Source organism: Scyliorhinus torazame, chromosome 27 (assembly GCF_047496885.1).
Source record: "Scyliorhinus torazame isolate Kashiwa2021f chromosome 27, sScyTor2.1, whole genome shotgun sequence".
Lineage (NCBI taxonomy): Eukaryota > Metazoa > Chordata > Chondrichthyes > Carcharhiniformes > Scyliorhinidae > Scyliorhinus > Scyliorhinus torazame.
In genome coordinates, this window is record NC_092733.1 from 2,720,631 (window position 1) to 2,745,949 (window position 25,319).

Consider the following 25,319-nt stretch of genomic DNA (forward strand, 5'->3'; position numbering starts at 1 on the left):
TGTCTGCATCCTGTCTGTGTGCATGGTGTCTGCATCCTGTCTGTGTGTATCGTGTCTGCATCCTGTCTGTGTGTATGGTGTCTGCATCCTGTCTGTGTGTATCGTGCCGGCATCCTGTCTGTGTGTATGGTGTCTGCATCCTGTCTGTGTGCATGGTGTCTGCATCCTGTCTGTGTGTATCGTGTCTGCATCCTGTCTGTGTGTATGGTGTCTGCATCCTGTCTGTGTGTATGGTGTCTGCATCCTGTCTGTGTGTATGGTGTCTGCATCCTGTCTGTGTGCATCGTGTCTGCATCCTGTCTGTGTGCATCGTGTCTCAGTGCCTCGAGTTACATTAACTTGTTTTTCTCCTTTCCTCCACAGGAGGTCACCAGCAGGGCCGCAGCCTGCTCTGTGTACTCTGTCAGGTAAACAACCTTTTGTACTCGATGGGAGCAGGAGCTTTTGTCCTTTGCAACTATAGCAGGTTGTGTGTTCACAGCATCAGGCTCAACCCCGCTGCAGAGGAGCTCCACAGCTTGCATTAAAATCATGATTTCACAGGGCCAGCACATCACATGGTTAGATACAAAATAAAGCACCAAGGCCAGGTAAAGTTACATACATACAGATATACATAGAAGATAGGAGCAGGAGGAGGCCTTTTGGCCCTTCGAGCCTACTCCGCCATTCAACACGTTCATGGCTGATCATCCAACTCAATAGCCTAATCCTGCTTTTCCCCATAGCCTTTGATCCCTTTCTCCCCAAGTGCTATATCCAGCCGCCTCTTGAATATATTCAATGATTTAGCATCAACTACGTCCTGTGGTAATGAATTCTACAGGCTCCACTCTTTGTGTGAAGAAATGTCTCCTTATCTCTGTCCGAAATGGTTTACCCTGAATCCTCAGACTGTGACCCTTGGTTCTGGACACACCCATCATTGGTAACATCTTCCCTGCATCTACCCTGTCCAGTCCTGTTAGAATTTTATAAGTCTCTATGAGATCCCCCCTCATTCTTCTGAACTCCAGCGAGAACAATCCCAACCTACTCAATCTCTCCTCATATGACAGTCCCGCCATCCCTGGAATCAGTCTGGTAAACCTTCGCTGCACTCCTTCGAGAGCAAGAACACCCTTCCTCAGAGAAGGAGACCAAAACTGCCCACAATACTCCAGGTGTGGCCTCACCAAGGCCCTGTACAATTGCAGCAACACATCCCTCCTGCGCCTGCATGCTTACCTTCAGCGACTGGTGCACAAGGACACCCAGGTCCCGCTGCACACTCCCCTCTCCCAATTTACAACCATTCAGGTAGTAATCTGCCTTCCTGTTTTTGCTTCCAAAGTGAATCACCTCACACTTAACCAAATTATACTGCATCTGCCATTGGTTTGCCCACTCGCCCAACCTGTCCAGATCTTGCTGTAGGATCCCTGCATCCTCATCACAATTCTCCCTCCCACCTAACTTGGTATCAGCTGCAAACTTTGAGATGTTACATTTTGTTCCCTCATCCAAATCATTAATATATAATGTGAATAGCTGGGGTCCCAGCACCGATCCCTGTGGTACCCCACTGGTTACTGCCTGCAAAATTTGAAAAGGACCCATTAATCCCAACTCTTTGTTTTCTCTCTGCCAATCAGTTTTCTATCCACCTCAATACATTTCCCCCAATCCCATGCGCTTTAATTTTGCACAATAATCTCTTATGCGGGACTTTGTCAAACGCCTTCTGAAAGTCCAAATATACCACATCGACTGGCTTCCTCTTGCCAATTGCACTGGTTACATCTTCAAAGAATTCAAACTGATTTGTCAAGCATGATTTTCCTTCATAAATCCATGCTGACTCTGACTGATCCTGCCACTGCTTTCTAAATGTTCCGCTATAACGTTCTTGATAATGGATTCAAGCATTTTCCCCACTACCGATGTTCAGCTTGCTGGTCTATAATTCCCTTTCTCTCTACCTCCCTTTTTGAATATCGGAGTGACGTGAGCGACCCTCCAATCTGCAGGGACTGTTCCAGAGTCTATAGAATCCCGGAAGATGACCACCAATGCATCCACTATTTCCAGAGCCGCCTCCTTAAGCTCTCTGGGATGCAGATTCCCAGGCCCTGGGGATTTATCTGCCTTCAATCCCATCAATTTCCCAGCACCATTTCTCTACTAATGTTGATTTCCCTCAGTTCATCCCTCTCACAAACCTTTCATTCTCCAACATTTCTGGTATCTGATTTGTGTCCTCTTTTGTGAAGACAGAACCAAAGTATGTATTCTTTGCTCAGCCATTTCTTTGTCCCTCATTATTTATTCCCCTGTTTCTGTCAGTAGTGGGCCTACATTTCTCTTTACCAATCTCTTTCTCTTCACATATCTGTAGAAACTCTTAGTGTCAGTCTTTATGTTCCCTGCAAGCTTCCTTTCGTGCTGTACTTTCCCTCCCTTAATCAATCCCTTCGTCCTTCTTTGCTGAATTCTAAACTGCTCCCAATCCTCAGACCTATTATTTTTCTTGGCCAATCTGTATGCTTCTTCCTTGTATCGGATACTATTTCTAATTTCCTTTGAAAGCCATGGATTGGCCCTCCTACCCCCTTTGCTTTTGTGCCAGACAGAAATGAACAGTTGCTGTAGATCCTCCATGCGTTTCTTGAATGTTTGCCATTGTCTATCCACTGTCATCCCTTTAAGTAACTCTCCCCAATCTATCAAGGCCAACTCATGCCTCATTTCCTCATAATTCCCTTTATTAAGATTCAGCACCCTAGTCTCCGAATCAACTACTTCACTCTCCATCTTGATAAAAAGTTCTATCATGTTATGGTCGCTCATCCCCAAGAGGCCTCGTACAGCCAGATTGGCAATGATTCCCTTCTCATTACACAGTACCCAGTCTAAGATGGCCTGCTCTCTAGTTGGTTCCTCCACATATTGGTCAAGAAAACCATCCCGTATACGCTCCAGGAATTCCTCCTCTACGGCATTGTGGCTAATTTGAGTTGCCCAATCTATGTGAAGATTAAAATCACCCATGATCATCGATATTCCCTTATTACATGCATCTCTAATTTCTTGTTTAATGCCATTCCCAACCTCACCAGTGCAGTTTGGGGGTCTATATATGACACCCACTAATGTTTTTTGTCCCTTGGTATTTCTCAACTCTCCCCATCCAGATTCCACATTGTCAGAGCTAATATCCTTTCTCACTATTGTGTTAATTTCCTCTTTAACCAGCAGGGCCACGCCACCACCTTTTCCTTTATGCCTGTCCTTCCTAAATACTGAGAACCCTGGGACATTTAGTTCCCATCCCTGTTCACCCTGCAGCCATGTCTCCCAATTATATCATACCCATTTATATCTACCTGCGCAATTAGTTCATCGACTTTATTGCAAATGCTCCGTGCAGTAAGGCACAGAGCCTTTAAGTTTGTCTTTTTCACAATGTTTGTCTTGCTCCCAATATTTTTCTCTCCGGCCCTGTTTGAATTTTGTCCTTGGTTTCTCCACCTATCACTTTTCTGATTCACTTTTCTACCTTTTGCTTTTGTCCTTGCTCCCTCTGTCTCTGACTCCTTGCGTAGGTTCCCACTCCCCTGGCATATTAGTTTAAACCCTCCCCAACCGCTCGAGCAAATAACCCCCCTAGGACATCAGTTCCAGTCCTGCCCAGGTGTAACCCGTCCAGTTTGTACAGATCCCACCTCCCCCAGACCCGGTCCCAATGCCCCAGGAATCTGAAACCCTCCCCCTGACACCATCTCTTCAGCCACGTATTTATTCATCCTATATATCCTGTCATTTCTACTCTGACTAGCACGTGGCACCGGTATTAATCCTGAGATCACTACCTTCGAGGTCCGATTTCTTAACTTCCTTCCTCGCTCCCTGTATTCTGCTTTTAGGACCTCATCCCTTTTTTTACCGATGTCGTTGGTACCGATGTGAACCACGGCCACTGGCTGTTCACCCTCCCCCTCCAGAATGTCCTGTACCCGCTCCAGGACACCCTTGACCCTAGCACTAGGGAAGCAACATACCATCCTGGAGTATCGTTTGCAGCCACAGAAACGCCTGTCTGTTCCCCTTACAATTGGATCCCCTGTAACTATTGCACTGTCACACTTATCACCCCTCCCCTCTGCAGCAGAACCAACCGTGGTGCCACGAGTTTGGCTGTTGCTGTTTTCCCCTGCGAGGCCATTCCCCTCAACAGTATCCAAAGCGGTATATCTGTTCTGCAGGGAAATGGCCACAGGAGATTCCTGCACTACCTGCCGAGCTCTCTTGCTCTGCCTGGTGGTCACACATTCCCTTCCTGCCTGTGGAGTCTGAGCCTGCGGTGTGACCACCTCTCTATACGTGCTATCCATGTATAGTTTTATTTTATTTAGCAAATACAAAGTCCCGAAGTTTCTCCCGCCGCTGCTGTGTTGAGAGCAGATAGGCCTCCACGGAGTCTGTAGATTGGATCCGACAGCTCAACCGTCCCATTCCACCCCTACCCCCACCCCTGACGTACACCAACCTCCTTCCTGCACCCCATCCACCCACCCCAGCACCACCACACCCCACCCCCTCCAAGCCCCCCACCAGCTTCACCACAGGGTGTTGGCTCTGGGTCGGCAGCATCAGCGGGTCTGGTCCATGGGGCGGAGGAGGATGATGGTGATGAGCTCTGATGCTCTGCATCGTCTGCCAATGCCTGACTCCCACCCCATTGTCCGCCCAGGTGATCTCTGCACGCGTGCTAGCCATTCCACAACATGGGCCCTCACTTATTCTAGGGGTGGCGTTGGGGTCCATTGCAGAGGTGGTGGGTGGTGATGGCTCACACACCGGATCGGCCTTGCTACACGGCAGCCCCGGCCCTCTGGCCCAGGCCGCTGCCGCCATTGGGCAGTGGCACCACGCCAGGCTGCCGGGCCCATCGGATGTGCCAGGGACAGGTGGCGGGGGGGGGGGTGGGAAGGAGTTCAGAGGCACTGCGGCCTCCGGCACCTCCCCTGCAGGAGTCACCCATCACCTCCTCCTCCTCTCTCAGGGTGACCAGTGGCCTCCGGGCGACTCCTTGGGATGGGGGTGCGGCCGGAGGGAGCTCCAGGGTCTCTGCCGTTACCTGGCGTTGCCAGTCCTGGAGGTCCGCTCCCGTCATGCCCAGGGTATTGATGCACATGGCCACAGAGCACAGGGACTGTGTCTCGGGGGTTACTACCTCCACCTGATGTACCGCAGCATGTGTTCCAGAACCCTCTTCACAATAATGACCCAATGCGGTGAGAGTCTCTGGGATGCTGGAGTCCAGTGTGTTTGAGCAAGCGTGTGGGAGGGGGTGGTGAAGGGCATTTGTGCAGTGGCTCTGGGCGGTCTGCATGGTGATGGGTAGCAAGCTTTAACCATGCGTGCCCCGCTGTGTTTCTAGATGAAACTTACCAGCAACTGGCGAAGGAAACCCTGGAGGAATTGGACTGGTGCCTGGACCAGCTGGAGACGATCCAGACACATCGCTCAGTCAGTGAGATGGCTTCAAACAAGGTAGGAGATTGTGAGCAGGAGGCGGGGGTGGAGGGGGATGGCCAGAATGTGCACGAGAGGCGGTGATTGGGCATTTTGGAATCTTCTGTGTCTCCCTGAAGCCAACATTCATTCAATAAGGAAAAATAAATTCTGTGTTTCTGTGAGACTTCACAACTGATTTGTGTCCAAACGCTGAGAGGAATGGGGAAGTGACATCACATCACAGCGGTGATAGAGACCGAGTGGTGGGCTGGAGCGGTTAGCAAGGGAGAGTGATTGGTCAGAGTGTCGGGGGGCAGTGATTGGTCAGAGTGGTCAGCAGGACGGGTGATTGGTCAGAGTGCTGGGGGAGGAGTGATGGGTCTTGGCACTCAGCAGGAGGGAGTGAAGGGTCTGCGCTGTCAGGCGGAGGGAGTGATTGTTCTGAGTGGTCAGGACGAGAGAGTGGGGAGGAGTTGAGTGTGAGCGCGGGCACGGTGTGAGCGCGGGCACGGTGTGAGCGCGGGCACGGTGTGAGCGCGGGCACGGTGTGAGCGCGGGCACGGTGTGAGCGCGGGCACGGTGTGAGCGCGGGCACGGTGTGAGCGCGGGCACGGTGTGAGCGCGGGCACGGTGTGAGCGCGGGCACGGTGTGAGCGCGGGCACGGTGTGAGCGCAGGCACGGTGTGAGCGCAGGCACGGTGTGAGCGCAGGCACGGTGTGAGCGCAGGCACGGTGTGAGCGCAGGCACGGTGTGAGCGCAGACACGGTGTGAGCGCAGACACGGTGTGAGCGCAGACACGGTGTGAGCGCAGACACGGTGTGAGCGCAGACACGGTGTGAGCGCAGACACGGTGTGAGCGCAGACACGGTGTGAGCGCAGACACGGTGTGACTCTGAGGCAGAGCAGACGGGGAGAAGTTGCTGAACACAGCGGGTCTGGTGGCCTGAAGTGCATATGTTTTAATGCAAGGAGCATTACGGGTAAGGTAGATGAACTTAGAGCTTGGATTAGTACTTGGAACTATGATGTTGTTGCCATTACAGAGACCTGGTTGAGGGAAGGGCAGGATTGGCAGCTAAACGTTCCAGGATTTAGATGTTTCAGGCGGGATAGAGGGGGATGTAAAAGGGGAGGCGGAGTTGCGCTACTTGTTCGGGAGAATATCACAGCTGTACTGCGAGAGGACACCTCAGAGGGCAGTGAGGCTATATGGGTAGAGATCAGGAATAAGAAGGGTGCAGTCACAATGTTGGGGGTACACTACAGGCCTCCCAACAGCCAGCGGGAGATAGAGGAGCAGATAGGTAGACAGATTTTGGAAAAGAGTAAAAACAACAGGGTTGTGGTGATGGGAGACTTCAACTTCCCCAATATTGACTGGGACTCACTTAGTGCCAGGGGCTTAGACGGGGCGGAGTTTGTAAGGGGCATCCAGGAGGGCTTCTTAAAACAATATGTAGACAGTCCAACTAGGGAAGGGGCGGTACTGGAGCTGGTATTGGGGAATGAGCCCGGCCAGGTGGTAGATGTTTCAGTAGGGGAGCATTTCGGTAACAGTGACCACAATTCAGTAAGTTTTAAAGTACTGGTGGACAAGGATAAGAGTGGTCCTAGGATGAATGTGCTAAATTGGGGGAAGGCTAATTATAACAATATTAGGCGGGAACTGAAGAACATAGATTGGGGGCGGATGTTTGAGGGCAAATCAACATCTGACATGTGGGAGGCTTTCAAGTGGCAGTTGAAAGGAATACAGGACCGGCATGTTCCTGTGAGGAAGAAAGATAAATACGGCAATTTTCAGGAACCTTGGATGACGAGTGATATTGTAGGCCTCGTCAAAAAGAAAAAGGAGGCATTTGTCAGGGCTAAAAGGCTGGGAACAGATGAAGCCTGCGTGGAATATAAGGAAAGTAGGAAGGAACTTAAGCAAGGAGTCAGGAGGGCTAGAAGGGGTCACGAAAAGTCATTGGCAAATAGGGTTAAGGAAAATCCCAAGGCTTTTTACACGTACATAAAAAGCAAGAGGGTAGCCAGGGAAAGGGTTGGCCCACTGAAGGATAGGCAAGGGAATCTATGTGTGGAGCCAGAGGAAATGGGCGAGGTACTAAATGAATACTTTGCATCAGTATTCACCAAAGAGAAGAAATTGGTAGATGTTGAGTCTGGAGAAGGGTGTGTAGATAGCCTGGGTCACATTGAGATCCAAAAAGACGAGGTGTTGGGTGTCTTAAAAAATATTAAGGTAGATAAGTCCCCAGGGCCTGATGGGATCTACCCCAGAATACTGAAGGAGGCTGGAGAGGAAATTGCTGAGGCCTTGACAGAAATCTTTGGATCCTCGCTGTCTTCATGGGATGTCCCGGAGGACTGGAGAATAGCCAATGTTGTTCCTCTGTTTAAGAAGGGTAGCAAGGATAATCCCAGGAACTACAGGCCGGTGAGCCTTACTTCAGTGGTAGGGAAATTACTGGAGAGAATTCTTCGAGACAGGATCTACTACAATTTGGAAGCAAATGGACGTATTAGTGAGAGGCAGCACGGTTTTGTGAAGGGGAGGTCGTGTCTCACTAACTTGATAGAGTTTTTTGAGGAGGTCACTAAGATGATTGATGCAGGTAGGGCAGTAGATGTTGTCTATATGGACTTCAGTAAGGCCTTTGACAAGGTCCCTCATGGTAGACTAGTACAAAAGGTGAAGTCACACGGGATCAGGGGTGAGCTGGCAAGGTGGATACAGAACTGGCTAGGCCATAGAAGGCAGAGAGTAGCAATGGAGGGATGCTTTTCTAATTGGAGGGTTGTGACCAGTGGTGTTCCACAGGGATCAGTGCTGGGACCTTTGCTCTTTGTAGTATATATAAATGATTTGGAGGAAAATGTAACTGGTCTGATTAGTAAGTTTGCAGACGACACAAAGGTTGGTGGAATTGCGGATAGCGATGAGGACTGTCGGAGGATACAGCAGGATTTAGATTGTCTGGAGACTTGGGCGGAGAGATGGCAGATGGAGTTTAATCCGGACAAATGGGAGGTAATGCATTTTGGAAGGTCTAATGCAGGTAGGGAATATACAGTGAGTAATACAAGAGTATTGAAAGTCAAAGAGATCTAGGAGTACAGGTCCACAGGTCATTGAAAGGGGTAACACAGGTGGAGAAGGTAGTCAAGAAGGCATACGGCATGCTTGCCTTCATTGGCCGGGGCATTGAGTATAAGAATTGGCAAGTCATGTTGCAGCTGTATAGAACCTTAGTTAGGCCACACTTGGAGTATAGTGTTCAATTCTGGTCGCCACACTACCAGAAGGATGTGGAGGCTTTAGAGAGGGTGCAGAAGAGATTTACCAGAATGTTGCCTGGTATGGAGGGCATTAGCTATGAGGAGCGATTGAATAAACTCGGTTTGTTCTCACTGGAACGAAGGAGGTTGAGGGGAGACCTGATAGAGGTATACAAAATTATGAGGGGCATAGACAGAGTGGATAGTCAGAGGCTTTTCCCCAGGGTAGAGGGGTCAATTACTAGGGGGCATAGGTTTAAGGTGAGAGGGGCAAGGTTTAGAGTAGATGTACGAGGCAAGTTTTTTTACGCAGAGGGTAGTGGGTGCCTGGAACTCGCTACCGGAGGAGGTAGTGGAAGCAGGGACGATAGGGATATTTAAGGGGCATCTTGACAAATATATGAATAGGATGGGAATAGAAGGATACGGACCCAGGAAGTGTAGCAGATTGTAGTTTAGTCGGGCAGCATGGTCGGCACGGGCTTGGAGGGCCGAAGGGCCTGTTCCTGTGCTGTACATTTCTTTGTTCTTTGAGCGCAGGCACGGTGTGAGCGCAGACACGGTGATGAGCGCAGACACGGTGATGAGCGCAGACACGGTGATGAGCGCAGACACGGTGATGAGCGCAGACACGGTGATGAGCGCAGACACGGTGATGAGCGCAGACACGGTGATGAGCGCTGACACGGTGATGAGCGCTGACACGGTGATGAGCGCTGACACGGTGATGAGCGCTGACACGGTGATGAGCGCTGACACGGTGATGAGCGCTGACACGGTGATGAGCACTGACACGGTGATGAGCACTGACACCGTGATGAGCACTGACACGGTGATGAGCACTGACACGGTGATGAGCACTGACACGGTGATGAGCACTGACACGGTGATGAGCACTGACACGGTGATGAGCACTGACACGGTGATGAGCACTGACACGGTGATGAGCACTGACACGGTGATGAGCACAGGCACGGTGATGAGCACTGGCACAGTGTGAACACGGGCACAGTGTGAACACGGGCACAGTGTGAACACGGGCACAGTGTGAACACGGGCACAGTGTGAACACAGGCACAGTGTGAACACAGGCACAGTGTGAACACAGGCACAGTGTGAACACAGGCACAGTGTGAACACAGACACAGGGCGTCATTCTCCGACCCCCCGCCGGGTCGGAGAATCGCCGGGGGCTGGCGTGAATCCCGCTCCCGCCAGTTGCCGAAGTCTCCGGCACCGGAGATTCGGCGGGGACGGGAATCGGGCCGCGCCGGTTGGCGGGCCCCCCCGCTCGATTCTCCGGCCCAGATGGGCCGAAGTCCCGCCGATAAATTGCCTGTCCCGCTGGCGTGGATTAAACCACCTTTTGAACAACGGGACAAGGCGGCGTGGGCGGGCTCCGGGGTCCTGGGGGGGGGGGGGGCGATCTGGCCCCGGGGGGTGCCCCCACGGTGGCCTGGCCCGCGATCGGGGCCCACCGATCTGCGGGCGGGCCTGTGCCGTGGGGGCACTCTTTCCCTTCCGCCTCCGCTACGGTCTCCACCATGGCGGAGGCGGAAGGGACTCCCTCCACTGCGCATGTGCGGGAAACTGTCAGCGGCCGCTGACGCTCCCGCGCATGCGCCGCCCGGGGATGTCATTTCCGCACCAGCTGGCTGGGCAACAAAGGCCGTTCCCGCCAGCTGGCGTGGCGGAAATTCCTCCGGCGCCGGCCTAGCCCCTCAATGTTGGGGTTCGGCCCCCAAAGATGCGGAGCATTCCGCACCTTTGGGCCGGCGCGATGCCCGTCTGATTGGCGCCGTTTTGGGCGCCAGTCGGCGGACATCGCGCCGTTTCGGGAGAATTTCACCCACAGTGTGAACACAGGCACGGCGCGAGCACAGGCACGGCGCGAGCACAGGCACGGCGCGAGCACAGGCACGGCGCGAGCACAGGCACGGCGCGAGCACAGGCACGGCGCGAGCACAGGCACGGCGCGAGCACAGGCACGGCGCGAGCACAGGCACGGCGCGAGCACAGGCACGGCGCGAACACAGGCACGGCGCGAACACAGGCACGGCGCGAACACAGGCACGGCGCGAACACAGGCACGGCGCGAACACAGGCACGGCGTGAACAGTGTCCTAAGCTGAACAGTAGAAATAGAAGCAGGAAGAGGCCATTCAGTCCCTCCCGGCTGTACCCTTCAGTAACATCATGGCTAACCCATCTGTCTTTAACTCCATTTTCCCAATAACCTTTGTCTCCCTTGTGGATTGAAAAGTGCAACGGGCTTTGTTTTATCTCACCGATGTGATGTGTCCCACACTGACACGGCCTGCATTCATTGTCCAAGCCTTGATTGTCCTTAAGGAAATGGGTTGTGATCTGCTTTCCCACAATCCGTGGGTTAGAGACACATCTCCGGTGTCGTGAAGGAGGGGGGTGTTCCAGGTGTTGATCCTAACGATGGTGAAAGAGCAGTGATATAGTTTACGGTGTGATGTGGTGTGACTGTAGGGGACGTTGATGATGGTGCAACAGCAGTGGAATAGTTTACGGTGTGATGTGGTGTGACTGTAGGGGACGTTGATGATGGTGCAACAGCAGTGGAATAGTTTACGGTGTGATGTGGTGTGACTGTAGGGGACGTTGATGATGGTGCAACAGCAGTGGACGTTGATGATGGTGCAACAGCAGTGGAATAGTTTACGGTGTGATGTGGTCTGACTGTTTACGGTGTGATGTATGACTGTAGGGGACGTTGATGACAGTGAAAGAGCAGTGATATAGTTTACGGTGTGATGTGGTGTGACTGTAGGCGACGCTGACGATGGTGAAAGAGCAGTGATATAGTTTACGGTGTGATGTGGTGTGACTGTAGGGGACGTTGACGATGGTGAAAGAGCAGTGATATAGTTTACGGTGTGATGTGGTGTGACTGTTGGGGACGTTGATGATGGTGCAACAGCAGTGGAATAGTTTACGGTGTGATGTGGTGTGACTGTAGGGGACGTTGATGATGGTGCAACAGCAGTGGAATAGTTTACGGTGTGATGTGGTGTGACTGTAGGGGACGTTGATGATGGTGCAACAGCAGTGGACGTTGATGATGGTGCAACAGCAGTGGAATAGTTTACGGTGTGATGTGGTGTGACTGTTGGGGACGTTGATGATGGTGCAACAGCAGTGATATAGTTTACGGTGTGATGTGGTGTGACTGTTGGGGACGTTGATGATGGTGCAACAGCAGTGGAATAGTTTACGGTGTGATGTGGTGTGACTGTAGGGGACATTGATGATGGTGCAACAGCAGTGGAATAATTTACGGTGTGATGTGGTCTGACTGTAGGGGACGTTGAAGATGGTGAAAGAGCAGTGGAATAGTTTACGGTGTGATGTGGTGTGACTGTAGGGGACGTTGAAGATGGTGAAAGAGCAGTGATATAGTTTACGGTGTGATGTGGTGTGACTGTAGGGGACGTTGACGATGGTGAAAGAGCAGTGATATAGTTGACGGTGTGATGTGGTGTGACTGTAGGGGACGTTGACGATGGTGAAAGAGCAGTGATATAGTTGACGGTGTGATGTGGTGTGACTGTAGGGGACGTTGACGATGGTGAAAGAGCAGTGGTATAGTTTACGGTGTGATGTGGTCTGACTGTAGGGGACGTTGAAGATGGTGAAAGAGCAGTGGTATAGTTTACGGTGTGATGTGGTGTGACTGTAGGGGACGTTGAAGATGGTGAAAGAGCAGTGATATAGTTTACGGTGTGATGTGGTGTGACTGTAGGGGACGTTGACGATGGTGAAAGAGCAGTGATATAGTTTACGTTGTGATGTGGTGTGAATGTAGAACATAGAACGATACAGCGCAGTACAGGCCCTTCGGCCCACGATGTTGCACCGAAACAAAAGCCATCTAACCTACACTATGCCATTATCACCCATATGCTTATCCAATAAACTTTTAAATGCCCTCAATGTTGGCGAGTTCACTACTGTTGCAGGTAGGGCATTCCACGGCCTCACCACTCTTTGCGTAAAGAACCTACCTCTGACCTCTGTCCTATATCTATTACCCCTAAGTTTAAAGCTATGTCCCCTCGTGCCAGCCATTTCCATCCACGGGAGAAGGCTCTCACTGTCCACCCTATCTAACCCCCTGATCATTTTGTATGCCTCGATTAAGTCTCCTCTTAACCTTCTTCTCTCCAACGAAAACAACCTCAAGTCCATCAGCCTTTCCTCATAAGATTTTCCCTCCATACCAGGCAACATCCTGGTAAATCTCCTCTGCACCCGCTCCAAAGCCTCCACGTCCTTCCTATAATGCGGCGACCAGAACTGTACGCAATACTCCAAATGCGGCCGTACCAGAGTTTGTACAGCTGCAACATGACCTCCTGAATCCGGAACTCAATCCCTCTACCAATAAAGGCCAACACTCCATAGGCCTTCTTCACAACCCTATCAACCTGGGTGGCAACTTTCAGGGATCTATGTACATGGACACCTAGATCACTCTGCTCATCCACACTTCCAAGAACTTTACCATTAGCCAAATATTCCGCATTCCTGTTATTCCTTCCAAAGTGAATCACCTCACACTTCTCTACATTAAACTCCATTTGCCACCTCTCAGCCCAGCTCTGCAGCTTATCTATGTCCCTCTGTAACCTGCTACATCCTTCCACACTATCGACAACACCACCGACTTTAGTATCGTCTGCAAATTTACTCACCCACCCTTCTGCACCTTCCTCTAGGTCATTGATAAAAATGACAAACAGCAACGGCCCCAGAACAGATCCTTGTGGTACGCCACTTGTAACTGAACTCCATTCTGAACATTTCCCATCAACCACCACCCTCTGTCTCCTTTCAGCTAGCCAATTTCTGATCCACATCTCTAAATCACCCTCAATCCCCAGCCTCCGCATTTTCTGCAATAGCCTACCGTGGGGAACCTTATCAAACGCTTTACTGAAATCCATATACACCACATCAACTGCTCTACCCTCGTCTACCTGTTCAGTCACCTTCTCAAAGAACTCGAGAAGGTTTGTGAGGCATGACCTACCCTTCACAAAGCCATGCTGACTATCCCTGATCATATTATTCCTATCTAGATGATTATAAATCTTATCTCTTATAATCCCCTCCAAGACTTTACCCACTACAGACGTGAGGCTCACCGGTCTATAGTTGCCGGGATTGTCTCTGCTCCCCTTTTTGAACAAAGGGACCACATTTGCTATCCTCCAGTCCTCTGGCACTATTCCTGTAGCCAATGATGACATAAAAATCAAAGCCAAAGGTCCAGCAGTCTCTTCCCTGGCCTTCCAGAGAATCCTAGGATAAATCCCATCAGGCCCCGGGGACTTATCTATTTTCAGCCTGTCCAGAATTGCCAACACCTCTTCCCTACGTACCTCAATGCCATCTATTCTAATAGCCTGGGTCTCAGCATTTTCCTCCTCAACATTATCTTTTTCCTGAGTGAATACTGACAAAAAATATTCATTTAGTATCTCGTCTATCTCTTCAGACTCCACACACAACTTCCCATCCCTGTCCTTGACTGGTCCTACTCTTTCCCTAGTCATTCGCTTATTCCTGACATACCTATAGAAAGCTTTTGGGTTTTCCTTGATTCTACCTGCCAAATACTTCTCATGTCCCCTCCTTGCTCGTCTTAGCTCTCTCTTTAGATCCTTCCTCGCTACCTTGTAACTATCCATCGCCCCAACTGAAACTTCACACCTCATCTTCACATAGGCCTCCTTCTTCCTCTTAACAAGAGATTCCACTTCCTTGGTAAACCACGGTTCCCTCGCTCGACGCCTTTCTCCCTGCCTGACCGGTACGTACTTATCAAGAACACGCAGTAGCTGATCCTTGAACAAGCTCCACTTATCCAGTGTGCCCAACACTTGCAGCCTACTTCTCCAACCTATCCCCCCCAAGTCATGTCTAATGGCATCATAATTGCCCTTCCCCCAGCTATAACTCTTGCCCTGCGGTGTATACTTATCCCTTTCCATCACTAACGTAAACGTCACCGAATTGTGGTCACTGTCCCCAAAGTGCTCTCCTACCTCCAAATCCAACACCTGGCCAGGTTCATTACCCAAAACCAAATCCAACGTGGCCTCGCCTCTTGTTGGCCTGTCAACATATTGTGTCAGGAAACCCTCCTGCACACACTGTACAAAAAACGACCCATCTAATGTACTCAAACTATATCTTTTCCAGTCAATATTTGGAAAGTTAAAGTCTCCCATAATAACTACCCTGTTACTTTCGCTCTTATCCAGGATCATCCTCGCCATCCTTTCCTCTACATCCCTAGAACTATTTGGAGGCCTATAGAAAACTCCCAACAGGGTGACCTCTCCTTTCCTGTTTCTAACCTCAGCCCATACTACCTCGGAAGATGAGTCCCCATCTAGCATCCTCTCCGCCACCGTGATACTGCTCTTGACTAGCAGCGCCACACCTCCCCCTCTTTTGCCTCCTTCTCTGAGCTTACAAAAACACCTAAACCCCGGAACCTGCAACATCCATTCCTGTCCCTGCTCTATCCATGTCTCCGAAATGGCCACAACATCGAAGTCCCAGGTACCAACCCATGCTGCCAGTTCCCCTACCTTATTTCGTATACTCCTGGCATTGAAGTAGACACACTTCAAACCACCTACCTGAACACTGGCCCCCCTCCTGCGACGTCAAATCTGTGCTCCTGACCTCTATACTCTCATTCTCTCGTACCCTAAAACTACAATCCAGGTTCCCATGCCCCTGCTGCATTAGTTTAAACCCCCCCAAAGAGCACTAACAAATCTCCCCCCCAGGATATTTGTGCCCCTCAGGTTCAGATGTAGACCATCCTGTCTGTAGAGGTCCCACCTTCCCCAGAAAGAGCCCCGGTTATCCAGAAATCTGAATCCCTCCCACCTGCACCATCCCTGTAGCCATGTGTTTAATTGCTCTCTCTCCCTATTCCTCATCTCATTATCACGTGGCACGGGCAACAACCCAGAGATAACAACTCTGTTTGTTCTAGTTTTGAGCTTCCATCCTAGCTCCCTGAAAGCCTGCCTGACATCCTTGTCCCCTTTCCTACCTATGTCGTTAGTGCCAATGTGGACCACGACTTGGGGCTGCTCCCCCTCCCCCTTAAGGACCCGGAAAACACGATCCGAGACATCACATACCCTTGCACCTGGGAGGCAACATACCAAACGTGAGTCTCTCACGCTCCCACAAAATCTCCTATCTGTGCCCCTGACTATCGAGTCCCCAATTACTAATACTCTGCTCCTCTCCCCCCTTCCCTTCTGAGCAACAGGGACAGACTCCGTGCCAGAGGCCCGTACCCCATGGCTTACCCCTGGTAAGTCCCCCCCCCCACAAGTATCCAAAGCGGTATACTTGTTTCTCAGGGGAACGACCGCAGGGGATCCCTGCACTGACTGCTTCTTCCCAGTCCCTCTTACAGTTACCCATCTATCTCCAATCTTTGGTGTAAGTAATTCCCTGAAGCTGCTATCTATGACCCCCTCTGCCTCCCGAATGATCCGAAGTTCTTCCAACTCCAGCTCCAGTTCCCTAACTCAGTCTTGGCGGAGCTGGAGATGGCAGCACTTCCTGCAGGTAAAATCAGCAGGGACACTAACGGCATCCCTCACCTCAAACATCCTGCAGGAGGAACATTGCACTCCCTTCCCTGCCATCCCTCTAACTTCAACCAAGGGGGGGGGAACGTTGACGATGGTGAAAGAGCAGTGATATAGTTTACGGTGTGATGTGGTCTGACTGTAGGGGACGTTGACGATGGTGAAAGAGCAGTGATATAGTTTACGGTGTGATGTGGTGTGACTGTAGGCGACGCTGACGATGGTGAAAGAGCTGTGATATAGTTTACGGTGTGATGTGGTCTGACTGTAGGCGACGCTGACGATGGTGAAAGAGCAGTGATATAGTTTACGGTGTGATGTGGTCTGACTGTAGGCGACGCTGACGATGGTGAAAGAGCAGTGATATAGTTTACGGTGTGATGTGGTGTGACTGTAGGGGACGTTGACGATGGTGAAAGAGCAGTGATATAGTTTACGGTGTGATGTGGTGTGACTGTAGGGGACGTTGACGATTGTGATGGTCCCATGTACCTGTTACCCTTCCAGGCAGTGGAGCACACAGCTTTGGGGTAATTGTTTCAGCAATCTGTTTTCCTGCTTGTCCTGTCCAGCTGGTCTCTCCTCATCTCAGGTGATTGGTACATTGGCAACTTAACCAAATCCCATTTACCCGTCAGCCTATGCCGACTGGCAGTCGTGCCTGGTCTGGTCATGACTTGATTTTAAAATACTTTTAAATCCTTCCATGAACTCACATCTCTTTATCTCTGTAATCTCCTCCTGCCTCACAGCACTCAGAGAGATCTCTGCTTCTCTAGGTCTAGTTTGCTGCGCAACCCCAATTTTAATAATTCCACCTGCTGTCAAAGACCAGAGCTCTGGAATTCCCACCCTAGCCCACTCACCTCACTCCACCTCCCCTCCCACTCACCTCACTCCACCTCCCACTCCACCTCCCCTCCCGCTCCCCCTTTCAGACGCTCCTTCAGGCAAACTCCTGTTATGTGGATAACTGCGACAGGACAGCAGACAGATAAATGTCCACTTGATGTGTTTCTGGTGGTGTTCTGAGAGAATGTCAGTCAGCACATTTGCAGGATGGGTCTTCAGTCAATATCTACACATCCAAAAGAGAGAACAGATTTTTTCCTGAACTTTGTAGTGCTTTTTTGAAGCTGGGTATTTAAGAGCCATCATGTGATGTGAAACTGGGGGTCACATATTGACCGGGTCTGGGTTAAATTCCATGTCCCGAAGGATATTAGCGAATTGACAATCTGTCACCTTTCACGGTCAGTTCCCGGGTGCCAGCTGGCAAGTTGCCGTTATTTAATTCACTCCGTGTCTCGCCATGGTAGGATTTGAACCCGTGACTTCTGAATTGCTAAGACAGCATCATAAGCAGTGAATTTATTTATTGTTATTTATTGGCATTTCTGATTGCCTCATCATCTCCACACCCTGCATCATCTCCACACCCTGATTTACCAGGATGTTGCCTGGTATGGAGGGCATTAGCTACGAGGGAAGGTTGGATAAACTCCGTTTGTTTTCACTGGAATGACGGAGGTTGAGGGGCGACCTGATAGAGGCCTACAAAATTATGAGAGGCATAGTGGATAGTCAGAAGCTTTTTCCCAGGGTGGAAGAGTCAAATACTTGGGGACATTGGTTTAAGGTGCGAGGGGCAAAGTTTAGAGGAGATGTGCGAGGCAAGTTTTTTTACACAGAGGGTAGTGGGTGCCTGGAACTCGCTGCCGGAGGACGTGGTGGAAGCAGGGACGATAGTGACATTTAAAGGGGCATCTTGACAAATACATGAATAGGATGGGAATAGAGGGATACGGACCCCGGAGGTGTAGAGGATTGTAGTTTAGACGGCAGCATGGTCGGCGCGGGCTTGGAGGGCCGAAGGGCCTGTTCCTGTGCTTTTCTTTGCTCATACAGAGCTGTTTATGCTCATACAGAGAATATTTATGCTGTTGCACATTCCATTCACACATCTGATAGTCCTGGGGACTGAGAGAGTTGAAAACACCACGGGCAGGATTGTCCATTTCACAGGCAAAGTGTTGACGCCGGGACAGAATAGGTGGACTCCTGAGACAGCAAAGTTGGTGCCGGTCCAAGAGTAATTCCGGAACCGTTAATGGGCTAGCACCGGCGGCACGTGGTACACGAGTGATTCAAATGGAAAGCAGTGTCAGACTCAGTGGACTGGGGATTGACACTCAGGAGGCTGACAAGCTGCAGCCACATATGAGCGCCCCACTCCCCACACACACACTCATCCCAACAAACAAAATGGCACTGGTTGTGCTGGAGAGCGCCCATCCCGCTGATGGGTGGGCTGGGGCCAGAGGGTAACTGGGGGGAGGGGGGTGGTGGCCTGGATTATCCGGAATTCTAAAATGAAGCCGCACCCACGACACACATCACAAGTGTCCCAGCCCAGAACTGGGACCTCCCAGTCCAAATCTGGCACCCCATTTAAAGGGCTCAGTAACGGGTCCCACCCAGCGGGGCCGGCCTCCATCTGTTGCCATGGGAACTCGTACTCCACCGCCCCATGGGGAGACTGAGAAGTGATTTCTCGAGGTCCCCGGGAGGGTTATCACAGTCCCCATCTCGACCTTTCACACAATCTTCCACTCCCAACACGAGTGATCTCCTGGTGCTGTCCAAATGCTGCACTTATCCAGCTGATCGTGGGGAAATGCGGCACAAACGGCAACTTTAAAAACCCAAGGACAGCTAATTGAGTCTGACAAAGGATAAAGAGACTGAGCGATAGTTGGATAGAGTCAGGGAGAAAGTGGCATAAAGGGAGATTCAGAACAGTAGAGCAAAGCAGTTAGCAAGAGAGAGGCAGAGCAAAGTAGATCGAGGGAGAGGGAGAGTCAGAGAGGGAAATTCAGAGAGAGGGAGTTAATGAAAGGAAGCGAGAGAGAGAGCTAGAGGGGAGGGACAGAGGAAGACAGACAAATTGAGAGAGATATCAAATGAAATAGAGGGGGATCAGGCAGACAGCAACAGAGATTAAATTTGCAGCAGGGAGGTAGCTGGATGTGCCCTTTAACATCAGAGTTTGCTGTACGACTCCCTTTCTGGTTGTAATTTCACAGCAGTTATTAGAGAAAATCTGAGGTTATTAGAGTTGAGCAGTGGCTGGTTGTGCCAGTGGTGTGTGTACCCCCCAGTGTAATGGTGCTGATCACCTCCCTCCCTCCCCCTTTTTACATCACTGACTGCAGTGATGATACAGGAGCAGCTTGCAGACGCTATCTGTACAAAGCTGCCATAGGAGGAGACTGTAAACAGTGTGCATTCCAGACATCCAGGAGAGAGAGAGACCGGCAATCAGTAAAAGGGCTCAAGGACTGGGAGTGCTGATCAATAAGGTGGAGGTGCAGTGAATCCTGTGTCACATAGCTGCAGACTGGTACCCGAGAGAGAGAGAGAGAGAGAGAGAGAGGGGGGGGGAGGAGCTCCATTTTGCGATGCTGATTCTCTGGATTTGATGTGACAAGCTTTATGCTTCACCTTCCTGAGTGCTGCAGGATTTATATCTTGTCGTTTTTTTCTTGTTGTTTGAAGTATAGAAGAGGTGAGAAGCGTTAGAGTTCGATACTTTCCTCTCCTCTCTCCACCAACCTGCAGTGTACTGTGGGTAGTCAGAGTCTGCAGTGTAGGGGAGACATCTTGTCACCAGCAGCTGCAGGCTTCGGCCTAACTGAGCAGCAGCCCCTCCTGGCCCCCAGCAAGTGACAAGTGTTTATCGGAGGAGGGTGGACGGACTAGAAACAGCGGATTGTGTGCGACACTACAGAGCCAGTGTCATGAGGAACACCTTGGAAAACGTGCCAGAGATGTTTCCATCGGCTGAGGTCACTCGAGATTCCAAGGAGATGCCAAGTGCACTGGATGAAATTTAAAAGCTCCGAGTCTTCTGTCTCCCTCGTGTGGTACAGGGACGGCTGGAGAAGCTGTGAACAGACTCTGGATTAGTCACTGCAGATCTCCCCGCCAGGGCAGCTGTTTATCTGACAGGAATATCTACAAAGGAGTGCCAGAGCCTGAGAGAAGATGCCACTGGTTGATTTTTTTTGTGAGACATGCTCCAAGCCCTGGCTGGTAGGCTGGTGGGATCAGGTAGGACTCCGCTTCTCTACTGCTTCCATTTCCTCGGACACTCAGCTTCATTGATTGCTGCGTCCATTCAGCTCTTTGTCACTGGGGAGCAAGTTCCACACTTTGGTGATTGGAATTTGGCCCTCTTGTCAGGTGATTAAACTTGTTCAAAGTGAGTGTGGGCGATCTGATCTGGTCACAGGGCTGTGCTCAATCCCACTACTTCTTTGGCTGTAATAAAAGCAAAATACCGTGGATGCTGGAGACGTGACATACAAGAGAAAGTGCGGTCAAACCTCAGCATCAAATGAGAATCTCTACAGTGCAGAGTGAGGCCATTTGGCCCAACGAGTCTGTACTGACCCTCTGAAAGAGCCCTGTAAGCCCATTCCTCTGCCCAATGACCCCCACCTAACCTGCACATCCCTGGACACTAATGGTCAACTTTATCATGGCCAATCCACCTAACCTGCACATCTTTGGACTGTGGGAGGAAACCCACGCAGTCACAGGGAGAAAGCGCAGACTCCACACAGACAGTGACCCAGGTCCCTGGTGCTGTGGGGCAGCAGTGCTAACCACTGTGCCATCTGTGGAGAGAAAGAGCTAAGGTTTCAAGACCAATTTGACTCCTCTTGGAACTCCGCTCCGGGTATCCAGGATAGAAAAACGATTTTGGTGGCGCAGTGGTTAGCACTGGGACTGCGGCGCTGAGGACCCGGGTTCGAATCCTGGCCCGGAGTCACTGTCTGTGCAAACTCCACACGTTCTCATCGTGTCTGCGTGGGTCTCATCCCCACAACCCAGAGATGTGCAGGGTGGGTGGGTAGGTGGATTGGCCACGCTAAATTGCCCCTTATTGGAAAACAAATAATTGGGTACTCTAAAAAATTTATTTAAAAAAAAGGAAAACAATTTTGCTTTTAATTGCAATGTCGCTGGAAACAGAAAGTGCTCCCTTTACCTTGCTATTGTCACAGAGTTTGCAAACCTTCCTGGACTTGTGTCTGTGGCCCCACATTAAAGCCAAAAAAAAAAACTCAAGAGTAGAGGATCTCCCAGGAGCTGGCAATTGAAAAAACAGCCTTCAGTGCTGTCCCAGCACTGAAACACTAAATAACTCCATCTGACTGATTAGAGCTTAGCAGTGTCCTCCTGTTCCACACTCTGACCTGATTGTTGAGGAACTGAAGAGAGCTTTGCACCCAGTGATCTACCGGCCTCCAGAACGTGATCAATTGGTGAATGCATTGCCCTCAGGGAGGCCCAGTCTGCAGACCCCAGTCCGGGTGACCCTCAATTAGGGAAGGGCCTTGGAATGTTATACTGTATTAAATGTACAATATTAATACAAGCTATGTTGTTGATATGAAGCATATGTGGAAATTGCACAAAGACAGGATCAGGCTGAAGTGTGATTCCCCACATGGCCCAATAGAACTCAGTGTCTGGGTGCAAGGTGAGGATAGGCCAGGAGCTGAGAATGAGAATCACTGCGTCAGCAGGAATGTGGAGGAAATGGTTAAAATACCTGATAAATTGATTGTCTAAGCCTACCAGGATGTAAGACTGCTTTACAGACTTCGACACGAACATTTCTGTAGTCATTTTTTTTATTTTTAAATAATTTTTATTAAAGGTTTTCATAAAATATCAATAACAAAGAGAAAAAAAAAAGAACCCAACAGGGTTAAGTACAAAACACGGTCTAGAAAAGCAATCCTCCATACCCCCCTCCCCCCGGTACATAAATAATAAATTATTATTAGCACCCCAGCTTAACACAACAGGTATATACCTACCCCCCTCAGTAAATAACAAAAACTGTGATAAAGTAACACACACACACACAACCACCCCCCCCCCCCCCCCCCGGAGCTGCTGCTGCCACTGACCATTGTCTATCGTTCTGCCAGGAAGTCTAAGAACGGTTGCCACCGCCTGAAGAACCCTTGTACCGACCCGCTCAAGGCGAATTTCACCCTCTCCAATTTAATGAACCCTGCTATATCGCTGATCCAGGATTCCATGCTTGGGAGCCTCACGTCCTTCCACTGAAGGAGAATCCTTCACTGGGCTACCAGGGACGCAAAGGCCAGAATTCCGGTCTCTCCCCCAGCCCGGTTTCACCCTGGATCCTACCACCCTCGACACCATCCTCGCTACGCCCTTCCAAAATTCCTCCAGCGCTGGGCATGCCCAGAACATATGGATGTGATTTGCTGGGCTCCCTGAGCACCTAACACACCTGTCCTCACCCCCAAAAAACCAGCTCATCCTTGTCCCGGTTAAGTGTGCCCTGTGCAGCGCCTTAAACTGTATGAGGCTGAGCCTCGTGCATGACGAGGAAGAGTTCACCCTCCCCAGGGCATCTGCCCACATCCCTTCCTCAATTTCCTCTCCCAACTCCCTTCCACTTGCCTTTTACCTCCATCACCGAGGCCTCCTCCTCCATCACCTGGTAAGTTTCCGAGCTCTTCCCCACTCCCCTCCCGCAACCTTCATATCCCTGCCTTGTGCCATCCTGAAAACCCTCCACCCGTTCTCCCCGGGGCAAACCGGTGGTTCCCCTGTATTGGGGTCCACGCCGAGGCCCCAACTTCCCCCCCATGCCGCCTCCACTGCCCCCACATTTTGACGGCAGATTTCTGTAGTCATTTTAAATGTGTAAGCTAGCAATTTCCCACTGGTGACTTCTGACCTCAGGGTTAGCCCCTCATTGATAATCAGAGTAGGAGGAGGCCATTTGGCCCATCAGGTTTATCAGCTCATTGCAGAATGGCAACATACGCGACTCCAGGATGGCGTGTTGCCTCACTGGTGCTAGAGTCAAGGATGTCACGGAGGACATTCTCTTTGAGGAGGGTGAACAGTCACAGACCTTGGTCCACACTGGAACCAATGGCACCGGTGGGAAGAGGGACAAGCTCCTGAAAAGCAGATTTTAGGGAGTTAGGAAGGAAATTAAGAAGCCCGACTGAAAGAGCAGTGATGTCAGGATCACTCCCAGTGCCACTTGCTAGTGAGCAGAGGAATAAGAGGATTGAGCAATTGATCATGTGGCTGGGGTATTGGTGTGTGGTTAGGGATTAGATTTCTGCGGCAATGACATTGGTTCTGGGGCCTATACAAGCCTGACTGTGTACAACTGAACAGGGCAGGGACCGATATCCTCAATGGGAGATTTGCTGGTGCTGTTGGCAGGGGTCGGGAATCTAAGGGCCAGCTCAAATTGTAAGTAGAACAGCTGGTAGTGGAAAAGTGGCAAAGTGAAATTAGAAGGCAGGCAAAATGAGGCAAGCATGAACTAGACCCAGAATGTGGAACCATTTCAAAAAGACTAAGCTAAGAGTTCTCTACCCGAGTGAATGCAACAAGGTGGATGATTTAAAGGCAAAAATGAGATAAATGGGTCTGATTTAATTGTCATTATGGAAACATGGATGCAGGGTGACCAAGACTGGGAAGTGAATATTCAAGGATATTCGATATTTAGGAAGGACAGGTACAAAAGGAAAAGGAGCTGTGTTTCACTGATAATAAAGATTGGGATCAGGACATTAATAAAGGAAGATCTCCAATCAGAAGAACAGAAAGGTGGAATCTGTTTGGGTGGAGCTAAGAAACAGCAATGGGCAGCAAGCATTGACAGTTGTTTACAGACCGCCAAACAGTGGTAGTTTGGGGTATGTTATTAGGAGATTGAGGCCTGCAGCATGGGCGATACAGCAATCTGCATATAGACTGGGCAAATCTAATCATCACTGATGCTGCGTAAGATGAGTTTCTGGAGTGTGTTAGGTATGCTGCAGAATTCTCCGTCCGCTGGATGCTCCGGACCGCTGACCGCGTTTCCCGACGGCGTGGGGTGGCCACAATGGGAAATCCCACAATGGAAGTGGGGAATCCCATTGCTGGCGGGGGCATACCGCGCAGGAAAACACGGCGAGCGGAGCCACCCAAAGGTTTCCAGGAGCAGGATGTTGAACCGACCAGAGGACAGAGTATTTTACATCTAGTATTATAAAAAAAAACTTTTTTAAAAGGCTGATTAATTGTTACAAAGAAAGAATCTTTCGGGATGAACCATAGAATCCCTACAGTGCAGAGGTTGCCATTCAGCCAACCAAGTTGAATAAAATAGAATTTCACATTGTGAGGTCGGTGTTAAATTCGAACAAGAGAAATTTTGAAGCCACGAGGGGAAAATTGGCTGGGGTGGATTGAGAAAATACATGAAATGGTGTAACTGTACATATGCAAATGGATAGTCTTTCAACGATTATTACATAGATTACAACAACTATACATTCCCTCAAAAACTCAGAAAGAAAAGTCCGTGTTGAACAGGGAGTTGAGGATTGTGTAAGATTAAAAGAAAAGGCCACAGTTGCCAGGAATAATAGTAAACCCGAGGGTTAGGAGGGTTTTAGAAAACAGCAAAAGACCAAGAAACTGATAAAGAAAGGGAGAATAAAATATGAATTTAAACTAGCAAAACACGGAAAAACAGACTAAAAGCTTCTTTGGGTCCAGAATTTATAACTGGGAACAGAGAAATTGCCGAGAAGTTAAATGATTACTTTGTGTCTGTCTTCACTGAGGACGGAAATCTCCCACAGTTAGAGATCTAAGGGAAGAGGGTCAATGAGGAATTGAAGGAAGTTTAATTCAGAGACACGGTTGTATTGGATAAATTAATGGGACTGAAGGTAGACAGGTCCCCGAGACCTGATGACCCACATTCCAGAGTGTTGAAAGAGGTTGCCATGGAGATAGTGGGT

At 50.2% G+C, this 25,319-nt stretch overlaps 1 protein-coding gene across 5 annotated transcripts in view; it reads left to right on the plus strand.

The window, feature by feature from the left end:
* Positions 1-25,319, plus strand: part of LOC140403126 (3',5'-cyclic-AMP phosphodiesterase 4B-like) — a 965,446-nt gene that overhangs the window by 716,000 nt on the left and 224,127 nt on the right. For 4 of the 5 annotated variants that reach the window (XM_072490777.1, XM_072490775.1, XM_072490776.1 and 1 more), the window contains 2 exons: positions 364-407; positions 5,423-5,535. In XM_072490777.1, coding sequence (XP_072346878.1) covers positions 364-407; positions 5,423-5,535 — 157 coding nt within the window. Of the gene's footprint in view, positions 1-363; positions 408-5,422; positions 5,536-19,576; positions 20,557-25,319 lie in introns of those variants that run through there. The other variant, XM_072490779.1, reaches the window with a different exon arrangement.